General features: G+C 37.0%; 2 protein-coding genes across 2 annotated transcripts in view; both read left to right on the plus strand.

Annotated features, from left to right (window-relative positions):
• Nucleotides 1–27,363, plus strand: part of ogre (optic ganglion reduced) — a 63,396-nt gene that overhangs the window by 25,279 nt on the left and 10,754 nt on the right. Inside the window, exon 4 of the mRNA XM_028304046.1 lies at nucleotides 18,107–18,262. Coding sequence (XP_028159847.1) covers nucleotides 18,107–18,262 — 156 coding nt within the window. The remainder of the gene's footprint in view (nucleotides 1–18,106; nucleotides 18,263–27,363) is intronic.
• Nucleotides 10,270–12,613, plus strand: LOC114352421 (Uridine-cytidine kinase). Its single transcript, XM_028304021.1, has 5 exons — nucleotides 10,270–10,281; nucleotides 10,578–10,837; nucleotides 11,375–11,517; nucleotides 12,062–12,159; nucleotides 12,506–12,613. Exons 1-5 carry the CDS (start codon nucleotides 10,270–10,272, stop codon nucleotides 12,566–12,568), a joined length of 576 nt encoding a protein of 191 aa, XP_028159822.1. The 3' UTR covers nucleotides 12,569–12,613.

Genomic DNA, 27,363 nt, shown 5'->3' on the forward strand with positions numbered 1-27,363 from the left:
CAATGCTTTCCATGTTACCCGGTTGGTAACGGCATGCGTCCAGCGCTTTCCTGCTACCTTTAAGATGTCGTCGGTCCACCTTGTGGGTGGACATCCCACGCTGCATTTTCCGGTATGCGGCCTCCACTCCAGAACCTTGCTGCCCTATCGGCCGTCAGTTCTGTGTACTATGTGCCCTGCCCATTGCCACTTCAGCTTTTATCACATAGATAGACAGTAAGAATAGTAGAATCTAGGTGTCTTTAATAAGCCGCTGTAGGATTCTGGGCTCTGGCTTAGCTCAATCGGATCGAAGGCCTACCTACCGCAGGATCTTGGAACGGAATCTAACATAAGATAATTAATAAGATTAAAACCTGTGAGATATTGTTATGTAATTTGTATGATCTATCTGGGAGTAGAGCATAAGTATTAATTAGGATCTCAGGTACAAGAGAGTTGATCTCATTTATTTAGCATAGACGATAAATACTAATACATAGTCCTATCCCAACTAATATTATAAATATTATAATGGGAATAATTGAAATAAAATAACGTATTTCTGTGAAAGCCGAAGATCGAGTGTCTTTTATTTTATAATCCACATAGACAATACATTCTATAGAGTCTATAGTTTATTTGGTGTTCAAACTACTTTCTAACACCCCAACTACAGCAAATAAACGATAATTACAAAAACAAGTTTTACGGAACATAACGCTTAAGTCAGAACATCAGCTGGCATTGCATTAGTTAGTATACCCATACCGTTCTGGTGGCCTTCTCACTCGTTTGGGTAATACTGTAATTGCTGGTTCTGGTAACATTGTTTCCTTCACCTCTTCAGATGTTTGAGATTGATGCAAAGTTGAATCCAAATCAGTCGTCAAAGCATTAGACTCTGAAGGTCCTACTGTGTCATCATGCGACTCATTTTCAGTGAAATCTACAGGGCTCATAATGACAACCAACTTTTCTTCATCAATGTTATTGCTACTGCTTGGAACCTCTGACTGGACAATATCCCCAACTGAAACTGATACATTAGAATCTGATGTACAGTTTCCTTTTGCATTCTCATGTACAATAACATCTCTACTAATTGTAATATATCTTTTGATGGGGTCATAAACTCTGTATCCCTTTACATTATCTGAGAAGCCGACTAATATGTACTTTCTTGATTTACTATCCCNGGACGAACAAGGATATGCGCATCAAGCTCGTAAGCCTTGATAGGGTTACACTAGTTGAGGTGGCCCTTTTCAAGACTTGGAAGCCTGTGGGTATCAAACCATTGGACGTGGAGAGGGTAATTAATTATACGTATATTTTCTACTTTGCCGAACTTTAGCGCGAGAACGGTTTGTCCAAAACATATGAATTTGGTCTTATTCAATGCAGGATTAAGTGCCCTTTAACCGTCATGAAGACCACTTTTTGATAGGGTAAGTCCTTTACGCGGTATAACCGGAAAGCCGAAAAAATGCCCCTTTCGGGGGCCCCCACCACTTAAGCACAACTCCGTCGAAGTCGAAAACTTAGGAGAGTCTTAATGGGCAACCAATGAAGCCATTAAAACGATAAAATCTTTTGTAGGAATTATTTCCGATTTAAAAGCTAATTCTACTGGACTAGTACAATTTAGCCGACTAGGTGATAGTGCTTTTAAAAAATTGGTAAAAAATATAGCTTATAAATACCGAAAAATGTTTCAAATAATTGTAATCCACACTAATTTACGCTTCTAAATAATATATTAGAAACACCCTGTAATTAAATTTAACAAAATTGCAAACTAAACATGTATTGTCAAAAGTTACTTGAAAACAATGAAAAAATACTTTTCAAAATAAAACACACGTGTTTGTTGTCACGGCAAAAACCACATGGCCGATATTAATTGATTTTAGTTGTGTATCGCTGAGTGTTGCAGTTACAGACATTCAATAAATACGAAATATGAGGGTGGTACAATTTACCCGGCGGTACAATATACCGAACTCTCCCCTACATACTGTGCTGTGGAACTGTTTGTTTTTTGTTGTGCGACATAAAACAGATATTAAGTCACATTCAATATAGTAGCTAATTGGCAATCGTTCCTCATAATTCATACTTCATTAAAAGTAGCACATTATATGAAAGAGCTATATTTTAACAATGCGAATAAAAATCATTGCCTGTGAAATTTCACATGTGAAATCACATGAATAAAAATCATCATTTCATGAAATGAAAATGAACGGAAAATAGCAATCATTTCTATTATAATGGGAATAATTGAAATAAAAAAACGTATTTCTGTGAAAGCCGAAGATCGAGAGTCTTTTATTTTATAATCCACATAGACAATACATTCTATAGAGTCTATAGTTTATTTGGTGTTCAAACTACTTTCTAACACCCCAACTACAGCAAATAAACGATAATTACAAAAACAAGTTTTACGAAACATAACGGTTAAGTCAGAACATCAGCTGGCATTGCATTAGTTAGTATACCCATACCGTTCTGGTGGCCTTCTCACTCGTTTGGGTATTACTGTAATTGCTGGTTCTGGTAACATTGTTTCCTTCACCTCTTCAGATGTTTGAGATTGATGCAAAGTTGAATCCAAATCAGTCGTCAAAGCATTAGACTCTGAAGGTCCTACTGTGTCATCATGCGACTCATTTTCAGTGAAATCTACAGGACTCATAATGACATCCAACTTTTCTTCATCCATGTTATTGCTACTGCTTGGAACCTCTGATTGGACAATATCCCCAACTGAAACTGTTACATTAGAACCTGATGTACAGTTTCCTTTTGCATTCTCATGTACAATAACATCTCTACTAATTGTAATATATCTTTTGATGGGGTCATAAACTCTGTATCCCTTTACATTATCTGAGAAGCCGACTAATATGTGCTGTCTTGATTTACTATCCCATTTTCGTCGTTTCTCTTTTGGTANACAAAAACAAAAGGCCCTTTTCAGGGCCACAAAATGCATATCATAAATTGAAAAGTTTCTTGTCGATGGCGTGTCACGTAAATAAATGTTATGTACCTTACCTACCTACTTAACCTACTTGTAAAAAATTTAACACATTCGCCGCACAACAACACAACACAACACAACAGAACATCTTATTTATTTATTGTTCGATTATAGTAAGCATTGTAAATAATTAATAATTATTGTCTACTTAACAGATTGTGCTTGTCAGTGAAGAGTGAGCGAACTAGAGAAAAAAATAAAATATCGTCAACTAAAAATAACAATGACTCCTATAAAATATCGAAGGTAAATTAGAATCAGTCAACACAATGCCTACATTATTTTAATTTTCGCAGATAACAGGAAAAAATATAAATTAATTATGAACGAACTATGAAGTTAATAAACTAAGCGAGTACTTATTAAATTAAGAAATAATACTTTTCACACACGTACTCGTACTGCAGACTCACTGTTTAAATAAAATATTTGTATCATTTTTTGTACATAATCAATCAATCATGTCATTATGAGCCCTGTAGATTTCACTGAAAATGAGTCGCATGATGACACAGTAGGACCTTCAGAGTCTAATGCTTTGACGACTGATTTGGATTCAACTTTGCATCAATCTCAAACATCTGAAGAGGTGAAGGAAACAATGTTACCAGAACCAGCAATTACAGTAATACCCAAACGATTGAGAAGGCCACCAGAACGGTATGGGTATACTAACTAATGCAATGCCAGCTGATGTTCTGACTTAAGCGTTATGTTCCGTAAAACTTGTTTTTGTAATTATCGTTTATTTGCTGTAGTTGGGGTGTTAGAAAGTAGTTTGGACATCAAATAAACTATAGACAATCTTAAACTTTATAGAATGTTTTGTCTATGTAATATTTTATGGATTATAAAATAAAAGACACTCGATCTTCGGCTTTCACAGAAATACGTTATTTCATTTCAATTATTCCCATTATAATAATTATACGAGTAAATGCGAAATTTTGTGTGGATGTCTGGATGTTTGTTACTCTTTCACGCAACTAGACGACTACTACTGAACGGATTTTGATGAAACTTTACAGTATTATTGTTTATAACCCAAAATAACAAAAAAAAATGACTATAATTTATGACGACCTGTGACAAACTAAATTTCACGCGGGTGAAGCCGCGGGCAAAAGCTAGTAACAAATAATAGAAAAGTTTAAATCATATTCGTTCTTGTAATCTTACATTTGTAAGAGTCTTTTAGAGCTTTTAAAGACATGATTTATCAATCCAGAAAAACTATTTTCTGTATTGTCTGCGCGTAATTTTCAAATAATATCAGCTTCGGCCAACCAATTGACACTATGGTATAGCTGTACTAGAAGATTCGTCAGTGAGGTGTTATAGACAGAGTCTCTTCCAATAGTGCCAAGTCACTAACTAGCCGATAATTTCTCTATCCAAATGTATTTTACCCGAAACGAAACCTACAAATCCTTCGGATTCAGCGCTCTTACTTCGAACATTCGGCTTTGTTCCCCCAAGGAATAGTAACAGAACGTTGAGCAGCTGATTTTCTAACCGCCGAGTTATCTAGCGTGCAAACGGCGCTGCAGTAACGCAAACATCCGAGGAACTAATCTGCAAATTGCCCTTTGTCGTGACGTCACACCGCCCCGGGTAAAATATTCAACAGAATCTGGGCTCTTCTGTTACGTTTCTGCTAAGCTTTATATCTTTGCTTCGCTAATTTGCTTTGTGAAAAAATATTCAGGACGTTTTATGAAATGGAAATCACATTTGCTGAATGCACATGTCACATGAATTTGCACGTTATCAATATTTGAACCAAAATTGTTAACAGAATAAAATAATACCAATACATGTAGCTTTGAAAACAATGCAAACATAAATTGATACAATGTTTTTCTGAATATAAAAATAATCAACGCAAATATTTCGCTCAACACACATTGAATAATTTGTTTAAAATTACATTTTCATACTTAATGTCAATTTAAACAAGTGTTCAATGCCCCTTTCACTTTTTGTAATAAGCCCCTGTGCTTCCACAGTGCATCTACAACAGACATAAACATCAAACTGGTCTATAACTAAAAGCCAAACACTGGTGTATCTTATACAGTTATATTAAGAGCCATTTTCCAACAAAAGCGTTGACTTGATTCGCTGTCGACTGGTCAAAATTATGCACAAATCGTCTTACTTCAGCAAACGCCAGTTGTGGTGACAGAGGGCGGGCGGCTGCTGACGTCACCGGCCTCTTCAAACAAGGGACAGCAAGTTGATACGCTGGGGCTATAATGTTGACAGTGCTTATAAGTTGAGGTTTTGAAGAGGGACCAAGTTTCTTATACAAGCAATAAAATGTTGATCCCATCAAAAACAATACTTGTCAAAAAAACCAAGTCTCGCAACTCAGTTGTTCTACGGTAAAAAGTTGTGAGATCCATGTAATACCAAGTCCAGGCCAGGAAATCTTTAACGTTTTACATAAATTATTGACTTGGCCATCGCATGAAAACACGTGTAAATTAAATTATTTAGTGCGATGGCCAAGTCAATAATTTATGTAAAACGTTAAAGTTTTCCTGGCCTGGACTTGGTATTACATGGATCTCACAACTTTTTACCGTAGAACAACTGAGTTGCGAGACTTGGTTTTTTTGACAAGTATTGTTTTTGATGGGATCAACATTTTATTGCTTGTATAAGAAACTTGGTCCCTCTTCAAAACCTCAACTTATAAGCACTGTCAACATTATAGCCCCAGCGTATCAACTTGCTGTCCCTTGTTTGAAGAGGCCGGTGACGTCAGCAGCCGCCCGCCCTCTGTCACCACAACTGGCGTTTGCTGAAGTAAGACGATTTGTGCATAATTTTGACCAGTCGACAGCGAATCAAGTCAACGCTTTTGTTGGAAAATGGCTCTTAATATAACTGTATAAGATACACCAGTGTTTGGCTTTTAGTTATAGACCAGTTTGATGTTTATGTCTGTTGTAGATGCACTGTGGAAGCACAGGGGCTTATTACAAAAAGTGAAAGGGGCATTGAACACTTGTTTAAATTGACATTAAGTATGAAAATGTAATTTTAAACAAATTATTCAATGTGTGTTGAGCGAAATATTTGCGTTGATTATTTTTATATTCAGAAAAACATTGTATCAATTTATGTTTGCATTGTTTTCAAAGCTACATGTATTGGTATTATTTTATTCTGTTAACAATTTTGGTTCAAATATTGATAACGTGCAAATTCATGTGACATGTGCATTCAGCAAATGTGATTTCCATTTCATAAAACGTCCTGAATATTTTTTCACAAAGCAAATTAGCGAAGCAAAGATATAAAGCTTAGCAGAAACGTAACAGAAGAGCCCAGATTCTGTTGAATATTTTACCCGGGGCGGTGTGACGTCACGACAAAGGGCAATTTGCAGATTAGTTCCTCGGATGTTTGCGTTACTGCAGCGCCGTTTGCACGCTAGATAACTCGGCGGTTAGAAAATCAGCTGCTCAACGTTCTGTTACTATTCCTTGGGGGAACAAAGCCGAATGTTCGAAGTAAGAGCGCTGAATCCGAAGGATTTGTAGGTTTCGTTTCGGGTAAAATACATTTGGATAGAGAAATTATCGGCTAGTTAGTGACTTGGCACTATTGGAAGAGACTCTGTCTATAACACCTCACTGACGAATCTTCTAGTACAGCTATACCATAGTGTCAATTGGTTGGCCGAAGCTGATATTATTTGAAAATTACGCGCAGACAATACAGAAAATAGTTTTTCTGGATTGATAAATCATGTCTTTAAAAGCTCTAAAAGACTCTTACAAATGTAAGATTACAAGAACGAATATGATTTAAACTTTTCTATTATTTGTTACTAGCTTTTGCCCGCGGCTTCACCCGCGTGAAATTTAGTTTGTCACAGGTCGTCATAAATTATAGTCATTTTTTTTTGTTATTTTGGGTTATAAACAATAATACTGTAAAGTTTCATCAAAATCCGTTCAGTAGTAGTCGTCTAGTTGCGTGAAAGAGTAACAAACATCCAGACATCCACACAAAATTTCGCATTTACTCGTATAATTATTATAATGGGAATAATTGAAATGAAATAACGTATTTCTGTGAAAGCCGAAGATCGAGTGTCTTTTATTTTATAATCCATAAAATATTACATAGACAAAACATTCTATAAAGTTTAAGATTGTCTATAGTTTATTTGATGTCCAAACTACTTTCTAACACCCCAACTACAGCAAATAAACGATAATTACAAAAACAAGTTTTACGGAACATAACGCTTAAGTCAGAACATCAGCTGGCATTGCATTAGTTAGTATACCCATACCGTTCTGGTGGCCTTCTCAATCGTTTGGGTATTACTGTAATTGCTGGTTCTGGTAACATTGTTTCCTTCACCTCTTCAGATGTTTGAGATTGATGCAAAGTTGAATCCAAATCAGTCGTCAAAGCATTAGACTCTGAAGGTCCTACTGTGTCATCATGCGACTCATTTTCAGTGAAATCTACAGGGCTCATAATGACATCCAACTTTTCTTCATCCATGTTATTGCTACTGCTTGGAACCTCTGATTGGACAATATCCCCAACTGAAACTGTTACATTAGAATCTGATGTACAGTTTCCTTTTGCATTCTCATGTACAATAACACCTCTACTGGTTGTAATACATCTTTTGATGGGGTCATAAACTCTGTATCCCTTTACACTATCTGAGAAGCCAACTAATATGTGCTGTCTTGATTTACTATCCCACTTTAGTCGTTTCTCTTTTGGTATGTGAACCATAACATGACTTCCAAATATTCTAATATGGGCTAAATCTGGTTTCCTGTTTGTCCAGAGCTCATAAGGAGTTTTATTATTTAGTCCTGATGCTACAGATCTATTCTTAAGATAGACAGCGGTGTTTGTTGCCTCTGCCCAGAACTTCTTATCTAATCCTGCATCAAATAATAAACAACGGGCTCTCTCTACAATTGTCCTATTAGTTCGTTCACTCAAACCATTTTGTTCGGGAGTGTATGGATTGGTCTTTTGATGTATTATGCCACTCTTTTTTAGGAAATTCTCAAACTCATTGCTACAAAACTCTAACCCATTATCAGTTCTGAATACTTTGATTTTTCTACATTGTTGGTTCTCTACCAATTCCTTATATTCCCTGAAGTACTTGAAAACTTCTCTTTTTTCTTTGAGGAAATAGACAAACACCATTCGAGTAAAATCATCAACAAATATAAGAAAATACCTTGCTCCACCAATTGAAGTAACCTCCATGGGGCCACAGACATCAGCGTGGATAACTTCCAATGGCTCGCTGCTCCTCGTTCCCACATGGCCAAATGGTGAGCGCGACTGCTTTCCTTCACAGCACACGGTACACGAGTTTTTGTTGATCACGGAGTTATCAGTGCACGATATTCCTGTCACTGCTCCATCTTTCATCTTGTTCAGATCGTTCATATTCAGATGTCCAAGTCTCCTGTGCCACATTTCACTGCTTGCTGCTGAAGAGCTTGATGTAAACAAACACTGTTTCTTTTCTATGACCATCTTGTAGACACCATCTATCAGATTTGCTACAGCCACTAATGTGTTCTGTCTGTTGTAAACATAGCAACAATTCTCCTTAAAATCGACTTTATTCCCATTCTTGATAAGTTGACTGATGGAAATTAGGTTTGTGGTAAGGTTAGGTACACACAACACATCTTTCAACGTCACTTCATAAAGGGAATCCGGAGTAACGGTCATGATATCGACATCCCCAGAGCATAAAACTGGCATAGCATTCTGATTTGCCGCTATAATCTCCTTAATGCTTGTAGTAAAAGATGCATTCTGTATCATGTTTATATTTGGAGTCATATGTGTACTCGCACCGCTATCCAAATAAAAGTCCTGTTTGCTGTAATTTCCACTCAAGAAAACTGCCGAAAATGCGTTTGTTTTCTTTATCTGAGGCTGATTACTCTGTTGTTTACATTGAGATTTGTAATGTCCAAACTGCTTACAACGATAACACTTGACACTTGACTTGTCCGATTTGACATTTGATGAGTCGGGCATAGACTTTCCATTTCCGCCATACGCACCGCCATGAAGTTGGTTGGAGTTGTCGAACTTGCCAGTGCTACCAACTTTCAAACTATGACGACTGTGCTGCCCTCTACTCAAGAATGCGCTTCCCGCCTCGCAGTCATTTCCTGCCAAATCTATGAGCTTCGTTTTCACTACGTCACTGGTAATGGCGATTCCCGAATGCTCGATTGCCATAATCATGGGGAAATACTTTTCAGGCAAACCAGCTAACAATAAACTCCCGATCCACTCGTCATTTACGGAGAAACCTGTTCCTGACAACTTCTGGGCCGTTTCGATGATTTGTGTAACATAACTCGTCATTGATTCGCAGCTGTCAAGGCGAATTGATATCAAATTCCTGAGTAATGTTATTCGTCTTGAGAATCCAGAATCATCAAACATGTTTCTTACTCTCTGCCACAGATCTTTGGTGCTTTTAGCTTCTTTAATGTGGACGTATAATGACGGATCTATTGTTAGGATCAGCTTGGCCATTGCTTTTCTGTCTTCTGTTGCCCTGGCTTCTGAACATTCTTGCTTGATGCAGTCAGACATGCCCTCCAAGACCAGCAAATTTTCCGCTGCAAACGCCCATTCATGGTAATTCTGGCGACCCAATAGCTTAGGCACACTGGTTAGGAATGCGTTTGAAGACATTTTTGATGTTTCAGTTCTTGCTTCTTGTAAATAAATACGCGCCTATTCCAGATAAATGCACTTATTGATAACTTTTTGGGTTTACTGGGCCCATAACCTATTATAATGGGAATAATTGAAATGAAATAACGTATTTCTGTGAAAGCCGAAGATCGAGTGTCTTTTATTTTATAATCCATAAAATATTACATAGACAAAACATTCTAGAGTCTATAGTTTATTTGGTGTTCAAACTACTTTCTAACAAAAATAATAGTATGGCTTTCATACAAAATTGATATATATCAAAGTTGATATATATCTGATATATATCATAAATATCCGATATTTTGATATTTATAATAAATATCGGATATTTTCGAACCGTGATTATTATAATAACTACTGTAAGAGAACAAGCATTCTGAATTGTTTTCTATTCCTTTTTATCTCTTACTACACTGTGTAGTGTGTATTTTTATGTGAGTAGAGGGTAGAAGCAAAAAAACAAAGCTAAATTTTGGTATATGATTTCTTTAGTACTCATTACTGTGTAGGTTTGTTGTCGACACGAAAAGAAGAAGAAGTACTCATTACTCATATCAACTGTTTCAATGTAATTGATATTAAAATTTCTTAGCAATTAAAGTCGCTTCTCAAACGACGGGTTCACCTGGTGTCTAAGTAGCTCAGTTGGAAGAGCAGACGCCCAGCAAGCGAAAGGTAGTGGGTTCGATTCCCGCCTTACCTTCCTTATGTAGTTTGATTTTTTCAAGTTATTTATTTAAAAAATGTTTAAATGTATTTAATTTCTTACTATTACAATTTCCCATAGTCAACAGTATGCCAACGGATCATGGAGAAACTGGGCCAGCAGCAAAAAGAGCATACAGAGAGGCGTGTCGTCTGCATCAGCCAAGACTCATTCTACCGTACACTGACTCCGTCAGAGAGGCTCCGCGCCGAACGCGGGCAGTTCAACTTTGACCACCCAGATGCGTTTGATGATAAGAAGCTCCTAACTGTGCTCAAAGACATCCTGGCTGGAAAGAAGGTGGAGGTGCCGGAATATGATTACATCACAAATGCTATTCAGTAAGTACGAAATGTATTTTTAAGGGAAGAAAACTATCTGCACCTGACTTAGTGTGTGAGTGTAAGCTGAATTTGCACTAGATTTTAGAAGGTATAGATCTGTCCACGAAAGAATTTCCTGCCAGCTACAACCTTAACACTTAGTACTATACTCTTAGAAATTGTTACCAACTAAATAAAACCTCTCATTTTTGCATGAGATTGTGTCTAGTCGATAGGTTTATGGAAGGTTAGAATTAGGTAGGATATAAAAATAATTCCAGTCAGTGGGAGACATTAACTTAGACAAATATTTAATTTTTATGACTTGCATTGTCAGTGTCATATTCAGTACAGTATGTACAGTATGTTGTCTTCTTACCATATTTAGTGAAGTTACCTTTTTTATAAAATTGGATGCTGTATGTGACCGAGTTTCTTGTGCTGGGACTGTAAAAGTGCTCTTTAAAAGCCTACTTGCAAAAATAAAGTTGAGAGGTTTTTTATAAGTAAGCTGCCACATTTCCTGAGATATTGACTTACATTTCCTCCGACCAGCCCTCACCGCTCGCACACCATTTACCCGGCTGACGTGGTGCTCATTGAAGGCATCCTCGTGTTCTACTTCCCTGAAGTACGGGAGCTGTTCCACATGAAGCTGTTTGTTGACACCGACTCCGACACCAGGCTCGCCAGGAGAGGTAACAAAATTTTTTTAATGTATTTTTACAATTTAGTATTCATAACTCATCAAATAGCAACAGGCATATCAAATTTTCGTTTATACAGAAAATTAGCAAAATCAATGAATCCGAGTAGCGTCAATGCGTGCGTGTGGTTACTGCTGCTGATATTGGAAAACGTAACTTGCGTTAACTTACTTAAAACATAACCCTCCTTTTGGCGCAGTCGGGTAAAAAGGAGCAGCGTAGAGTTGTGCTGTGAGTGTAGCTGATAGTAACCTAACCTAGGATTTGTTTGTTTTCATGTGCGGAACGTAATAGATTTTTTCTCAATTGTATTTTAACACTCATCGATTTTTCGACCACGTGGTTTAGGCATCAGACTGCTGAATTTTTGTCTATCGTCCTTCTAATATCTGCCATTTGTAGTCAGACATTTATCCCTTGGCAAATAAACAATTAATTAACATGAAATTGTTGAAAAATAGCATCTATTACAAGGATATAAGATGCCAGTGTTTAGCGTTTCTAAAGTTGATTAATTGGTCGTTGTTTTATCCAGTGCCCCGCGACATAATGGAGCGCGGCCGCGACTTGGAGCAGGTCCTCAACCAGTACATGAACTTCGTCAAGCCTGCCTTCGAGGAGTTCTGTCTGCCGGTAAGACTTAAACAACATTTAAAAACATACACTCGAAAAAACATAACCCTCCTTCTGTCACAGTCGGCTAATAATTTGGGGAGACATGACGTTGAACTGTAGTTGTATTATTAATTTTGTGTCCCATCTTATGTACTACCGTGTTTCATGTAATACAAAATTTGAAGTCGAAGAATGTCATAATTTGTATGGGCCCATAAACTTTAAAATTTAATTGTTATTGTCATTAATTAATTACGGAAAATGATCGATCAAACAAGTTTTGTAAACAAAGTAAAGTGAATAATGTAAAAAAAACCTAACTAGTTTAATTGTTTAACTAATGAGTTACTATCATTATTTACAGACAAAGAAGTTTGCTGACGTCATCATTCCGCGAGGCGCAGATAATTTGGGTAAGTGCCTTTAAATATTTCTGACTGTTTTTTTATGTATTTTATCCTATGTAATAAGTTCTTATTACAAATTCGATTAAATCCCGGTTTTTTTACCTATGATTAATTTAGAAGATTTTGTTTTTATTTCCTCCTCTCTCGCTCTTTTGTCACTGATTCAATAGAAGCCCAAATTATGACTTATGTTTGATATTATTATGTAATTAACATTAATTGACTTTGAGTCATTGACGTAAAGTTATTAATGACGAACGCAATATACCTATTTTCCCGCGCTTATTGATCGTGCCATCCACGAAAACGCCACCAATTTTTTTTTGGTCGAGGGAAGCGCTTGGTGCGGGGAGTTTGATCCGACCAATCCGAGCGTCATTATTGCAGTGTGCGTGTGCACTCATGGATAATTTAGCGTGTACCGACAGGCCTGTTCATCTCCGCGAGTTTACATCGAAAACAAAACATGCACGATGGCCCACCCACAGGATACTATTCGACAAGGCCTCACATACGAGCGAAAATTGACTCACGCACGCGTATTCTTGTGTATGATGGAAGAAAATAAAGAAAATGGTGTACTAAATACTGTGCAGTATTTAACTGCCTAAATAATAATAAAAACACAGAATGTACTTTTTTAAGTTGCCTCAAGACACTGAGAGGTAAATATTGGTTTTGGGCCTTCATTTGCGCCAGCTCGACGAGAGGTAAATAAGTAGTTAATATTATTCATGATAATTCATGCTAAATCATGTATTTCCTCCGCCATTTTCCGCAGTTTGGCACCTCACGTCACATCATTTTACCGAAGTCAGCCCTATANTGCCCATTCATGGTAATTCTGGCGACCCAATAGCTTAGGCACACTGGTTAGGAATGCGTTCGAAGACATTTTTGATGTTTCAGTTCTTGCTTCTTGTAAATAAATATGCGCCTATTCCAGATAATGCACTTATTTATAACTTTTTGGGTTTACTGGGCCCATAACCTATTATAATGGGAATAATTGAAATAAAATAACGTATTTCTGTGAAAGCCGAAGATCGAGTGTCTTTTATTTTATCATCGATAAAATATTACATAGACAAAACATTCTAGAGTCTATAGTTTATTTGGTGTTCAAACTACTTTCTAACAATAAGTAATAGTACAGGTACAGAAGGATTACTCCGCAAGACGATTTAAATAAATGCGAATCTTGCTACGACGCGATACAGTGGAATTCAGCTCGCACAGCACTACGTACCTACAATTTTATTCACCTACAAGTTTTGTCTCTTTCTATCGCGTGCCTCTGAACTCTTCTTACGCTGTTAGGGTTGCTGTCTAGTGAAATAATAATTAAATTACTTATATGTCATGAGGTACGTATGTAGGTTTACGTACGTATTACGTACGTATGTAGTGTAACGCATTCATTATGGAAAACCTTGGGAGAGGCCTTTGTCCAGCAGTGGACATCATTTGGCTGAAACAAACGAACGCATTCTGAGCAGTAGTCATGGTAGGTTAGGTTCCTATACTATCCTAAGAATTATTGATTACCTACATGGCCAACATACCTTTCAGCATCTTTGGGAAGCGAAAAAAAAGATAAATAAAATCCGGTAGATTTCTTTTCGAATTTAAACACCCGAACGCCGCACAATTTCTTTCTCTTTAAGTATGTCCATTTTTAAATAAAACTTCGATCGTAGAATTAGATACTACAACTCACGCCAGCGTCCTGACGGGCGCGCACGACACTCGACTGATATAATACCCGCCGGCGGGGCGCTTCGCTGTAGGTAATTATCGGATGTACCGCGCGGAGTGAGCCAGGCCTGCTATTAGTTAACATTTTGTTAATATTTAACCATTAGTAGCAAAATTTAACAATTTGTTATTTTAACTATGAATCAAAAAACTGGGCCTTAGAGATAAAGTCGTAGTTTTATTATCTTCTTTTATAAAATGCTTTAAGCGTTGACAGCTTGTTGGTATGTGATTTACTCGTGGCACTAGATTAGCAATAGGTTCAAATCGCAGGTCATTAATCATGGATTTGTACCCTCCACCTTACCCCAATAATGCTCTCTGTGAGAAATATTTTTAACTAGCTTTCCGCCCGCGGCTTCGCCCGCGTGGAATTTTGTCTGTCACAGAAAAACAATATCGTGCGCGTATTTGCTCACCGTTTAGACCTACCCTGGACTACGACAAACATTTTAAAACCAAAATCAGCTCAATCGGCCCAGCCGTTCTCGAGTTTTAATCAGACTAACGAACAAAAATTCATTTTTATTTATATAGATAGATAGATAAGAGAATAGATAGATAGAAAAAAATTGCCAAGTGCGTGTCGTGCCACGCGCAGTGTAGGATTCCGTAGCTGTAAAGCTGAAGCAAGCAATTACTTCATATAAAGTAATTTATACGATTTTTTCCAGATTTTTAAAACCAATAGTTTCCACGGATAGACAGACGGACATGACGAAACTATGTCAGGACTACGGAACCCTAAAGACGAAGTATCCAGTTAATACAAAGCTAATAAAAATACCTTGACCAACTATATTTATTTGTCCGTCCTTTTTCCGACTATTATTTCTCTGACACTACAAAATCGAGGACATCCATATCAATTGATATAAAGAGAACAAACGCACAGATGGTCTTCATGATTTATCTCTTAATATACTTAATAAACGACAGTGCTCTATTTGGGCCGTTTGTCAGCCGTAAATGTTGCCAACTCGGATTTTGAAAAAGTCGTAGGACAGATTAGAAAATTACGTAGAAATGGTACAATTTCCATATAGAAAATACGTAGATCTACGTACTTTTTTTTCTGAGTGAAATGAAGAGAGTAGGGCTAGGTAAAAGTAATAAAACGACAATTTATATTACCCTTAAAGTAGTAAAGTACACTTTTATTGTGTATCATTTTCAGATAAATTAAATTTATACATAACTAGCTTTCCGCCCGCGGCTTCGCCCGCGTGGAATTTTGTCTGTCACAGAAAAACTTTATCGCGCGCGTCCCTGTTTCAAAAACCGGGATAAAAACTATCCTATGTTCTTTCCCGGGACTCAAACTATCTCTATGCCAAANTTTTTTGGGTTTACTGGGCCCATAACCTATTATAATGGGAATAATTGAAATAAAATAACGTATTTCTGTGAAAGCCGAAGATCGAGTGTCTTTTATTTTATAATCCACATAGACAATACATTCTATAGAGTCTATAGTTTATTTGGTGTTCAAACTACTTTCTAACAATAAATGCGAAAGTAACTCTGTCTGTCTGTCTGTCTGTTACGCTTTCCCGCTTAAACCTCGCAACCGATTTTGATGAAACTTGGCATAGAGATAGTTTGAGTCCCGGGAAAGAACATAGGATAGTTTTTATCCCGGTTTTTGAAACAGGGACGCGCGCGATAAAGTTTTTCTGTGACAGACAAAATTCCACGCGGGCGAAGCCGCGGGCGGAAAGCTAGTACTTACTAAAGTAAGAAAATGGAACATTCTTTGAACAACTCTGATATAGTTTTTAGGAATGTTTCCATTGATCTAATGGAAAAGAGGCTGCTATTTGATTCCGTAAAAGTCGAATGTCTATTTTCTGTTACATCCTGTAAATGGGTGCAACCTGAAGCAGGCTTAAGCGTTCGCTTCAAGTGGCGGGGGCACATATAATTATAATATTAATTGATATGCATAATATCGCTCGAATTACGTTGCATCGAGCAGTCGAGAATATCTTTTCGAACGCCTCATGTAGGCTGATATTAATATCTAAATAATTGCTAGTAATTTTAGTATCAACATAATGTACAACAGCTCAGTTATTTAAGTATACCTATGTACACGAGCAAGAAAGTTTTCCAGCTAATATTAGGTTTTATAATAGTAATAGGTATGTACCAGTCTTAGATTCATAAATAAGTAGGTAGGTACCTAGTACTTATCATAATCATAGCTCCACAGCAACTTGTGAGCATTTATTACCAGTGTAACCACGTGTGCCTCAAGGTTATTCGTCACTGGGCACTGACACAGACACAAAATTGTCCTCGAACCACGCAATCACGAAATCTTATGTGTCCAATCGGTTCTTTGGACGTAACGGTAACCCAGACGGTGCTAAATAGTGACGTCGTTACCGTAAAGCCTCTGTCCTGGTTGACCCACAGCCGTTTATGGGCGATTCGTACGTCACTCCGCACACTTGTGTTCAAATTTAGAGTTCTGTTATGAAAATGTAGGCCTCGTCTGGCGAAGTAGTGATGCTCTGCTTTGTATCGGGTCATTGTTTAAAACAAAACAATTGAAAGTGTGTAGCACGACTGATGTTTTAAAATATTTAGAACCCAGCGCTATTGTTGCTTTGTGAAATGGTCAATTTGTTTTATATTGGTTTAAACTGCACATCTAATTAGTAGCTTACATGTTTGCTTTTATAAGTGACGGTGTTCCTTGCAAATGACTCACAATATTATTATGGAAATGAATTGAGCAACTAAATATTTATACAAGTATATCCTTCCTGACTCATAGTTTTCTTACTAAATCACTGGTTACTGTAACCGTAGCTAAATATACTTACATTTAGGATAACTGGAAATTTCGTTTTACGTGTCCTGTTTTTTTGTTTCTAACGACTTCTTTCACAATATCAAAGGACTAAAGTCTAAAAACAGACTTGCCCATTCCTTTATACGTCACAGGAGTAGTAGCAGGAGCCGTACTATAAAATTCATTGCACTCCGTGTACCGTATGCTTCTGACTGCGACTAGCTTTGTTTGCTTTACCTAGTTTCTCGCAGGTGTCGAATTCATAAAGCTTCTAACCAAAAATGTTCTGTTTCTTGCCATGCGTGCGTTTTCAACATACTCGTAAATATTTTTATCTTCGTGCGCTGAAAATTACGACTTTATGAACTCTTCTGGTAGAGGCTGGTATCTTTGACGGGCCCTGTATCAAAATTTAGGAGATTTAATTATTTATTTTAATGTAGACTGGGCCCCGTCGTATCAATGGTACGACTGACACAGCAAGATATCGAGGTTATTGGCATTGTTGACGTCCAGTAATGAAGGAGGCTGATTTCAGATGATGATGATGAATCATCTCTGTTTCTTAGGAAGTTTTTAATCATCATCATTATCATCATTTCAGCCATAGGACGTCCACTGCTGAACATAGGCCTCCCCCAATGATTTCCACAATGGCCGGTTGGTGGCGGCCTGCATCCAGCGCCTTCCCGCTACCTTTATGAGGTCGTCGGTCCACCTTGAGAGTGAGCATCTTACGCTGCGCTTTCCGGTACATGACTTCCACTTCAGAACCTTGCTGCCCCATCGGCCGTCAGTTCTGTATACATGCTCTGCCCATTGCCACTTCAGCTTACAAATCCGTTGGGCTATGTCAGCGACTTTAGTTCGTTTACGGATCTCCTCATTTCTGATTCGATCTCGTAGAGAAACACCGAGCACAGTCCTCTCCATAGCACGCTGTGCAATAATTTTTAAGAGTTTTGAAAAGTTTTTATTACGTTTTCTTAACTTGCAGGCGATCATGTGCTACACGCCCAAGTTCCTCTGGGACGCGTTCGAGGGCGGTCTACTGCGCACCATCATCATGGGGCTGAACGTGGGCGTCTGCCACCAGGAGGAGAAGGACAAGAAGAAGGACGTGCTCATCGACTACCTCTTACGGTATCAGAGGGTGAGTAACTTTCGTCCATGCCAATATTCTAGACAAAAAAGTCATTAGATTCATTTTTTCTGTCAAAGTGAACGCACCCCGCATTATGTATGAACAATTGAAGGGGTGAGTGGACAAAGGTGTTATCTGACAAAACTGAAGAATCGACTTTTTTGCATGAACATAGGTTTTAAGTCAGCGTTGCCAGTTTTTTTTTTCGCCAAGTCGGGACTTTGGTACTTTTTGAGTGAAAATAGCGGGATTCTTCCGTCAGAAGCGGGACATAGTAAAAAAATGTATAATAATCAAAGGTTTTCAAATATTTATCTTTTTATTTGACTTAAAATTACGTTTACGTGACAATAGATAGCAAAAGTAGCTATAGAAAATGTATTTTAACAATAAAAATAATATTTTAAATCAGATTTAGTACGTACGCCACGTACGGTCGAGTTCTCTCCGAAAAGCGGGACCGAGCCTGTCCCGCGCGGGACATTTAAATTTGATTTAAAAATCGGGACGTCCCGCCAAAATCGGGACGTCTGGCAACGCTGTTTAAGTGATGATAAAATCGACTAATGAGCTCAAAACACGCAATTTTCTTACGTGTCAAACCTTAACAAAGGTGTTATCTGACAAGCATTCATAGAATAGAATAGAATAGAATACCTTTCATACATTTCAGGATTCGAATGTGGTGTGAGCAGATTAACATTTTCAAACACTCATAACTCATTTTGTTAGTTAAGACCTTAGTCCACTCACCCCTTCAATTGTCAATCTTTTGTTTTGATGTGATCTGACAATGCGGGCACGAGCAAAACGCAAGCTGACAGGTGCGGGCTGCTTAATTTTGACTTTACCGCAGACCGCATCCAGATTGACAAATGCTTTAAAGTACACTTAAAGCGAAAATACGCTACGCTTACGCTACGTGAAAATCAGGATTCTTTTCATCCAGGTGACAAAACAAAATCTACTCGGGAAAACCCCCGAAAATAGTGCTTCCTTGTAAAAGGCAGGAAAATTAGGTATTTCAATGATTCCAACGCATAAAGTAAAGCTCATTGTTTTCTCGTATGACCGGTGCAAAGAAAAGAGAAAGCTAATTAGAGCTTTTAGTATGCACTTAATAGTAGCGTATACCCGAAACTGATAAACATACGTGGGACCATGGACCTATAAAAAAGTCGGACGGATTCTCATCAACAAAATACTGTGACATTAGGATACACCAGCTTGCCTGTACGTACAGGCCGGCACGCACACATTCACACCCTGACGCACCACTTCGAGTGCAAACTTAGAGAAGGCATACTACTCCATTAACGAATTCCTCCTGGACAATTTAAGAATGTGATCATAAAATGTTTGCATGTAAAATTATAAAATGAACAGGTATTAGTATTAAGTAACCATTTATATGTATATTGCACGCCATATGCTTGGCAAATTGTAGCTGAACAATTTTACGTTTAAATTTAAGATCCATCAATGTATGATATGTACCTACAATTGCAATAAACTAATTTGATTTGATTTGATTTGAAACTTCACACAGTTGACACATTCAGGCGGCGAAAAAACAACACGAATACGACATGTCTTGTGTGGTGAAATTGTGTAAAAACCGTTCTGTTCGAACAAACAAAAATTAAGGAATTACATTTCACAGGTAAAATAATAATCCAATCACTTATTTCCCGACATTAAAATATTGAAATTAATTGAAATCAAACGTCATTCACTTGAAAAAAAAAATACGTCAAAGACCAGTGTTCTCAGTTATTTACGTGGGAAAATTACCCGAAATATGGGAAATTAATAATAATTTTAGGACTTTTTAGTTATTTATTACGCATACTATAGAAATAAAATTATTTATCATAATAATTGTGTTTTAATGGGATATATTTTCATAGGCAGATTTGATCCTTCCTAAAAATGTGGAACTGCAAAATTCAAATTTTCTTACATTTATTGCAAGTCAGTGTCAGGTTGTATGTTAAAATCTATCAGAGATAATTATATTGATGATGCATAAGATTATGATTATAATGTACACAAGATTCGTAATTTGTAACTGCGTGAATCATTTTTGATCAACATTATGTACATACCCTGACACTGACTTGCAAACAATGTAAGAAAATTTGTACATTGAAAATTTCGCGCCTACCTCAACGCATTTACCTTTCATCCTTTTCAAATTCTGTCTACATTTCCAAGTAACCAAGTTTCCAAGTACAAAATAAATGGGTAAAATGTTTTGGCTAACATGGCATCCCTAAATTCACTCACACAATAGACAAACGCCAAAATTTCGCGTCACAGTTTTGTTGTAGCGCGAGTTCCGTCCGCCTTTTTTTATAGGTCCATGCGTGGGACTTTCCAATTTTACAATTCAGTTAAAAAACAAAGAGAACGCTTATCAAACTATCCATAAACTTTTCCAGATCCCGGTTATGATTAATTTATTAAAGCGTGAATCTAAAGAGACTAGTTTTATTCATAAATCTACATCATCTTAAAAATACATACTGCAGTAAGTGGTTTTTGTTTTTCAATAACCCCGCAAAAGTGCATTCAATTTAGCCCTTCAAGTCCTATAATGAAAGCCAATTACCAGTACGTGTAAAAGCGTGGTGCCTGCAAATGTCCCACGGCATTCACACCATGGGGAGTGGGGACTGCATTGGTATTCACAATGCCGAGTGGCTACTGGGAATCGGCCCCTACTGTGTGAGGTGGGTTCATAATGTCCCCACCTTTACCACGATCACGACAGTCACGAGTTGTCGCTGTCCAATCGCTTTTGAAGTGCTTATTTCTTTAGAATAGAGGTGAATGTGACAGCAATTTCGTGGGCAACTGTCGTGTTTGAGTTGTGTGGTAGATGCGGGTTCGTTGCTTTGATTCCCATTCGGCACGCGGGCGGTGCGCGTGAGTTGAGTCGCCGTCTTGGGTTTTGTAGTTATGCGGTTTGGACGCGCAGTTTCTTGCGTTATGAATTTGAATATCAAAATTCTTATCAATTTGAAAATCAGAAGAATTTAAAGTGTATGTTAAAGCAAGTTTATCGTGTTAGTTTCATACACAGTTTGGCAGTAGGTATCGTTTTCTTCATTCAATTGAAAGGGATATATATCTTAAACAGTTTATATCTCATCAATGAAATTGTTATGGTAACGGTCGATACCATTGTTTTAGATTTGTTTCGGGTTATATTCTCGCAGAGCATAAACTTAAAATATTTGGCGAAGATCTACTTCCGACATTTCGATTTGGTCAATTCAGTGGATCTGTGTCTTTTATCGATTAAATTGGATTGTTGTGGACATTGATCTCTGACATTTGATCTAAAATCTGAACCGTCACTGGGTTTGGTCACGCCTGCGCAAGCGACAATTGCAAACTGCTTAATTGGCTCTATGAACTGAAAAATTAGGCTCTATTAAATGAATGAGACCTGTAGTGCATGTCTACCTTGTTTGTGGTCACTCAGCTCTGTACATTATTATATTTCAGTCTTAATTTGTAGTTCTCCTAATTCGAAACAGCTGTCAAGTAGGTATTTTATAAAACATTCCATTAGCCATGTTGATGGTCATAACCTCTAATGATCTAATTATAGGAATCTTGTATTTTTTACTGTCATGCCGTTTATAAATAGAAGTTGTTATAATAATATGATAAGATAAGTATCTTCAAGTAAATGTGTAGCAGTTGCCATGAGTTATTTCTTCCCTCGATCTTCATAATTATTTCTTTATAACATCTTATTACCATCACAGGCTTTAAAATTAATAGTTAGATCTGATACGAGTTATAATGGAACTAGATTTTTATCAGTTTTCCGCTGGATATAAATACACTAGTCGTTGAATACTGCATTTATGATAGAAGCATGTCTTCAATCTGATTTGAATCATCACTAACACCATCAAAGGTATACAATATTAGCTAATCACGCTTAGGTATGTTACACTAGCGGCCGCCCGCGACTTCGTACGCGTGGATCCCGTTTTACCCCCTTAGGGGTGGAGTTTCGTAAAATCCTTTCTTAGCGGATGCCTACGTCATAACATCTAACTGCATGCCAAATTTCAGCCGGAGCCGTCCAGTGGTTTGGGCTGTGTGTTGATAGATCACTATGTCAGTCAGTTAGTCACCTTTGAGTTAAATATTTAGATTAAATCCATAATTATGTACCGCGTGAAGTCAATAGTAATAAATAAATTCATAATTAAAGAAGAATTTGAGTCTGAGTAACGATCTCAGTTACTTAGATGTTTTTGCTCCTCTCATCTCCATTTCATCCCAAGCTTTTTATACCAAATTGGAAACTTCAACAACTATCTCCTATTAGTTCAACTAGTTTTTTCCGAATTACTTTCAGCATTATCCAGTGGACCGTAGCGAAAAAAATCATAAATCGTGACAGTGGTATCGTAAGAGTACCTGACCAGTAATTTTTTGTGCCCGGTCATTGGCCAACGTTCAATGCTCGGTTGCGTAACAACCTTTACTATTTCCTGTACATCGCTTGGTTTCTATTTTAAGCTGGACTGGTTATGAAGGGCTGGCCAGTAATGGTTAAGTTTTTTGCGGAACTGAAGTAACTGGCACTTTTCTGGTTTTGGTACATACCCTTTTGTTACCGTGTCGCAATTCTGCGCAATCGTACTACGTAGTTACAATAGTTTAAGATACCGTTATGCAGTTTAGCATCGATCCGAAACTGTTACAACGTTCTTGGAACTTTTGGAAGTGTGACAGGTGGGTTGACTCACTTTTCGCGTTTAGCGGAAATGTAATTCGTAATTTTATCCGCGTTTGCGCAAGGTTTCGCCGAAATTGCTCATGTAGAGCCTTCATGCGGAATTAATTATTTTATACAAACCTCACAGAACAAAAGAGCACTATAATACTATATCCTATAGAACACGTGCATTGATTTAATCTCACTATTTACATATTATTTATAAGACAATACAAAGTGCATTTTAGAAAATAAATAAATGTAAGACCTTATCTACACTGTGAAATGCAATAAAGTATTGAGTTTTAATACTTATACTTATTTACTAAGCTGGCGCAGCGACTCAAAGTTTTGGCTTCCGACAGTAAGATAATATCTAGACTATTTAAAAAAATAATTTGTCACTCATCATCAGCTACTAAAAGCCTAAAACTCGTCACTTTTAGCGCTTTGCACTCTAATTTAAATATGTTTAAAAATAATATAACATTTCATCTACTTTGGGGTTAATACCACCTGTACATGTGTTTCCTTCTTTTAATGATTCTGTACAGCCACTTAAGATAATGCTAACGAGTCTATCTACCTATCCTGTCGTTCAGTTGCCTTGTTTACAAAACAATTGTAGAGCACTTTGCAAACAGCATCCACATTGTGTCGGTGTTTCCTGCCACCTGGATAGCATCTTGCCAGGTGGGAGATGTTTTTGTATGAAAGGGAGTTAAGATCAAAGCTGTACAGGTGCGGATAGCATTTAGCGAGTAAATTAAAATGCGATAAAATTCCACTTCTACTCGTAACTTGGGATACAATAATCACTAACAAAAGAACTAGTCATTGATGCCTCCGTCTGCATTTTGTGAAAATTGTCTTGTTTCTATCTTTTCTGTAAATTTTTATGCAGTAGGTTTTTTGTTTTTACAATAATTATTTCAATGTTATTAGGTAGTACATATTATTTTGCGGTTATAGTGATATAACCATAGGTGATAATAACTGCAATTTTAATTATTGTTAGATTATACTAATTAATCTACTCTATCGCATTGGAGTAACCTGTAATGTTAAAGGTATGATTGTTAAATAAATAATTTTCATAAAATTACTATAAAGAAAATTTTCCCTTCAACTTGAACTTGCACTATATTCAGATAATAAAGGAATTAAAGTCCCGGACAGGGCGCATAGTACGCAGACTTACGGCCGATGGTGCATCAAAGTTCTGGAATAGATGCCACTAAGCGCAGTGTACGACGTCCACCCACAAGGTGGACCGATGACCTCACACTGGTAGCAGGAAGGCGCTGGATGCAGGCCGCTACCAACCAGTCAACATGGAAATCATTGGGGAAGGCCTATGTTCAGCAGTGGATGTCCTATGTCTTGAAATTATGGATGAATGGAAGAATTGCGCCTCAATTGTTAATGCATGGTAAATTCAGTGAACTGTCTCTGAATCGAATGTACCTACTACTACTATTTCTATTTATTTATATTAACCGGCAGACAGTGGTGACTGAGTTTGCTGCGGCGCTTCTTCTCATCACTTGCCAAATGTTGGTCTCGAAGCGCTGGTAGGGTAAAAAGATTATGAGACATGCAGAGGCTCCTTAAGAGCAAAATGACGATTTGTAAGAACTATTTATTAGTCTAAACAAATAAAGAAATTTTGACTTTGACTTTGACTAATTAATATTCACTAGAGACTTGTGCTATATTTGTTTATGTCAAGATCACTATCATCTTCACGTATGGTTGACCTCACTAATTGCTGCATAGGAGTTTGATCTCTATTATTATGGATATGTTAACCAAATTGCTTTAAAAACGTTTTAATGGCAGGTGTATTTAAATATTATGCTAATCCCAAGGTCGTTGTTATATTTCCTTGATTTTTAGTGTTTATGGTTTCTGATTAGTTTTAAATTTTAATGTATTTTCTGACTAGATTTTTGGACGATGCTAATATCAAAATTTATTATACATCATTATTAACACATGTAAATGTAGACGTCTAGACATAAAATATATGATAAGTAATAATGATTTACAGATGTAAAGGCTTTGGGAAAATTTGCATTTTGACATTTTAAAATCAAAATCACCACTCATATTTTACACGAATATCTTTTTAAATGTTCTTTATAGATATTTCTAAATATCACACATATTATTAAAAGCCAGCAGCGTCTTATCCTGACGGTTCCTTTAAGCATTTACTTAACAACTGACTGCTGTGTTTATCTTTCTTATCTTTTCAAGTACGCTGTCGAGTGGTTTACTTAAACTTATTTAAAAGTAGCTTATACTTTAGTATCCTCTTCTAGGTACTCTTAATTTTATTGCAAGCCATCTCGATGATACTGTCTGAAGGGTTAAAAAAAATCCAACAATTTCAACCAGCAAGTAAAGCGAATAAAATAGACATAGAGCTAAACCCTCTATCTTAGAAAAATAGTTTTAGTCTAATTTTGTAATGACCAGACTGCCTTATCGTAGTTATGTAGAGTGTATATGTAGGGTGTTTTACATACTTCTTGATAAATTAGTTCACAGCATTCATCAATTAAAACTCATAAAACTAATTTATTTATGCAAGTAGGCTTTTAAAAATTTAACCCTACCACTGCTTCGGGACTATAAACGGGCTAATGCTGAAAAGAAGCAGCGCAAGTAAATCAGTCACTATTGTCAGCCTCTTTATTATTTTTTGTTGCAAAATCACACCTAAAAATGTCACGTTTCCCTTGATAAGCCTTTCGTAATACAAGTACAGTCCAAGTAGATCTGTCATAGTGTCTGCCGTCATTTACGCAGTCGATCCAGTTTTAAGCTGGTCGTTTTTGTCGCCATAACGGTACACCTGCCAAGCTACTTTGGAAGTCGGGACATGGCTTACGCCAAAATATTTAATTAGTCCCGCTTAAAACGGTCCTTGGTATTTTGACCTGATATACTATTAATATGCAATGACAAAAATTATAATTGAACATTGAGCCGCTATTAAAGTGTCAAAATGTAACTCTACAATAAATTCTATATATGTATTGCTATCGGCAACAGTGTTAACTACCCATTGCCGGTCATGTCGGCTCGTTCTATCGCAAATAATCACCATTTCATGAGAGCGAGAGTAGAAACAGAAATGAATAGTTAACACTGTGGCCGATAAATACATAGGCCTAAATTTCTCTACTACTACCCAGTGCTGAGAAGCAGTAACGTAAGAAACTAAATCACTACTTACACTACCTACTTAATGATTACAATGTTAACAGTTTGTAATAAAGGAGGGCAGACAAGAGCAAATCCTATTTTACAATTTTGTTGCAAAAACCCTGTTATTTTAACGACATAAGATGCCACAATGTTAAGCTTGATAGCTTGATATGCTGTCGTCTATGCAACATTATGCTGAGAAGAAGTAGCGCAAGAAACTCATTCACTACTGTTAATTGTGAAAAATCTAAAACGTTAAAATAGCGGTATCGTTATAGCCAATGAGCTGCTGTCATAGTGACATTGACGTAATGTCAATGTCACACTAGAATCAAACGGTAGAATAGTGGGACGCGTGGGGACGACTCCCCGCGCTTTTGGTGCTAAGTGATGAATAAAGTGAATAAAGTGAAATAATGTGAAAGTTGACTAGGTAGTCAGTGTTTTATTTATGAGAATAGATCTTCTTATATATTCTTATCTGATGATGACAATGTTAACGAGTACGATGTCAGTTTGTAACAAAGGAGTACAGAGAACAACAGCACATTAAACTATAAATTGCAAAAAAGCTCTTATTATAACGACATAGATGGCACAATGTTTTGCTTCGTAAAATATGTCTTGTATAACATACTAGTTCGCCAAGTTTACATATTAAGGTCACAATGCAATGAATGAGATGCAGTGCAACCTGTTAGCGCCACGCGCTCGCCTTGACACGCGCATCCTTCGCCACGCCTGCGTACGCGCATCCTTGGTGGGCGTGTCAGGTGCGGAAGAAAACAGTCTTGAGGCTTTAAGTAAGTTCGAAGTTCAATTGTGGATATTGCGAGTCTAAGTTTACTTCAAACGTGTAGAAATCTGAAAGTTCGTAAGGATGTTTGTTACCCTAACACAGAGTTCAGTAGAAAATAAAAAAAAATTACGGTTCTTGATACCTATACACAAAGAGAAATGTTTTTACTATACTATACCTAGTATGTAGTATGAATTTTTTTTTGTTGTCTTAAAAATTCCAGGAATCATCCTTCATCAACAAATATTCATCCTTTTAATAACGTTAAGGCAGTTAAATAATCACAAGGCAAAGCTGAAGACATAAACTTTTTTTAGGTCAATCATTGGGTGGCATTCTAAC

This window comes from Ostrinia furnacalis, unplaced genomic scaffold (genome assembly GCF_004193835.3).
Source record: "Ostrinia furnacalis isolate ACB-3 unplaced genomic scaffold, ASM419383v2 OfSCF1353, whole genome shotgun sequence".
Lineage (NCBI taxonomy): Eukaryota > Metazoa > Arthropoda > Insecta > Lepidoptera > Crambidae > Ostrinia > Ostrinia furnacalis.

What these genes read in the sequence shown, in the direction of transcription:
- LOC114352421 (XM_028304021.1), top strand. An exon ending in TACATCACAAATGCTATTCA is followed by an intron (nt 10,838 to 11,374) that starts GTAAGTACGAAA and finishes TCCTCCGACCAG; the next exon opens with CCCTCACCGCTCGCACACCA. An exon ending in TCGAGGAGTTCTGTCTGCCG is followed by an intron (nt 12,160 to 12,505) that starts GTAAGACTTAAA and finishes CATTATTTACAG; the next exon opens with ACAAAGAAGTTTGCTGACGT.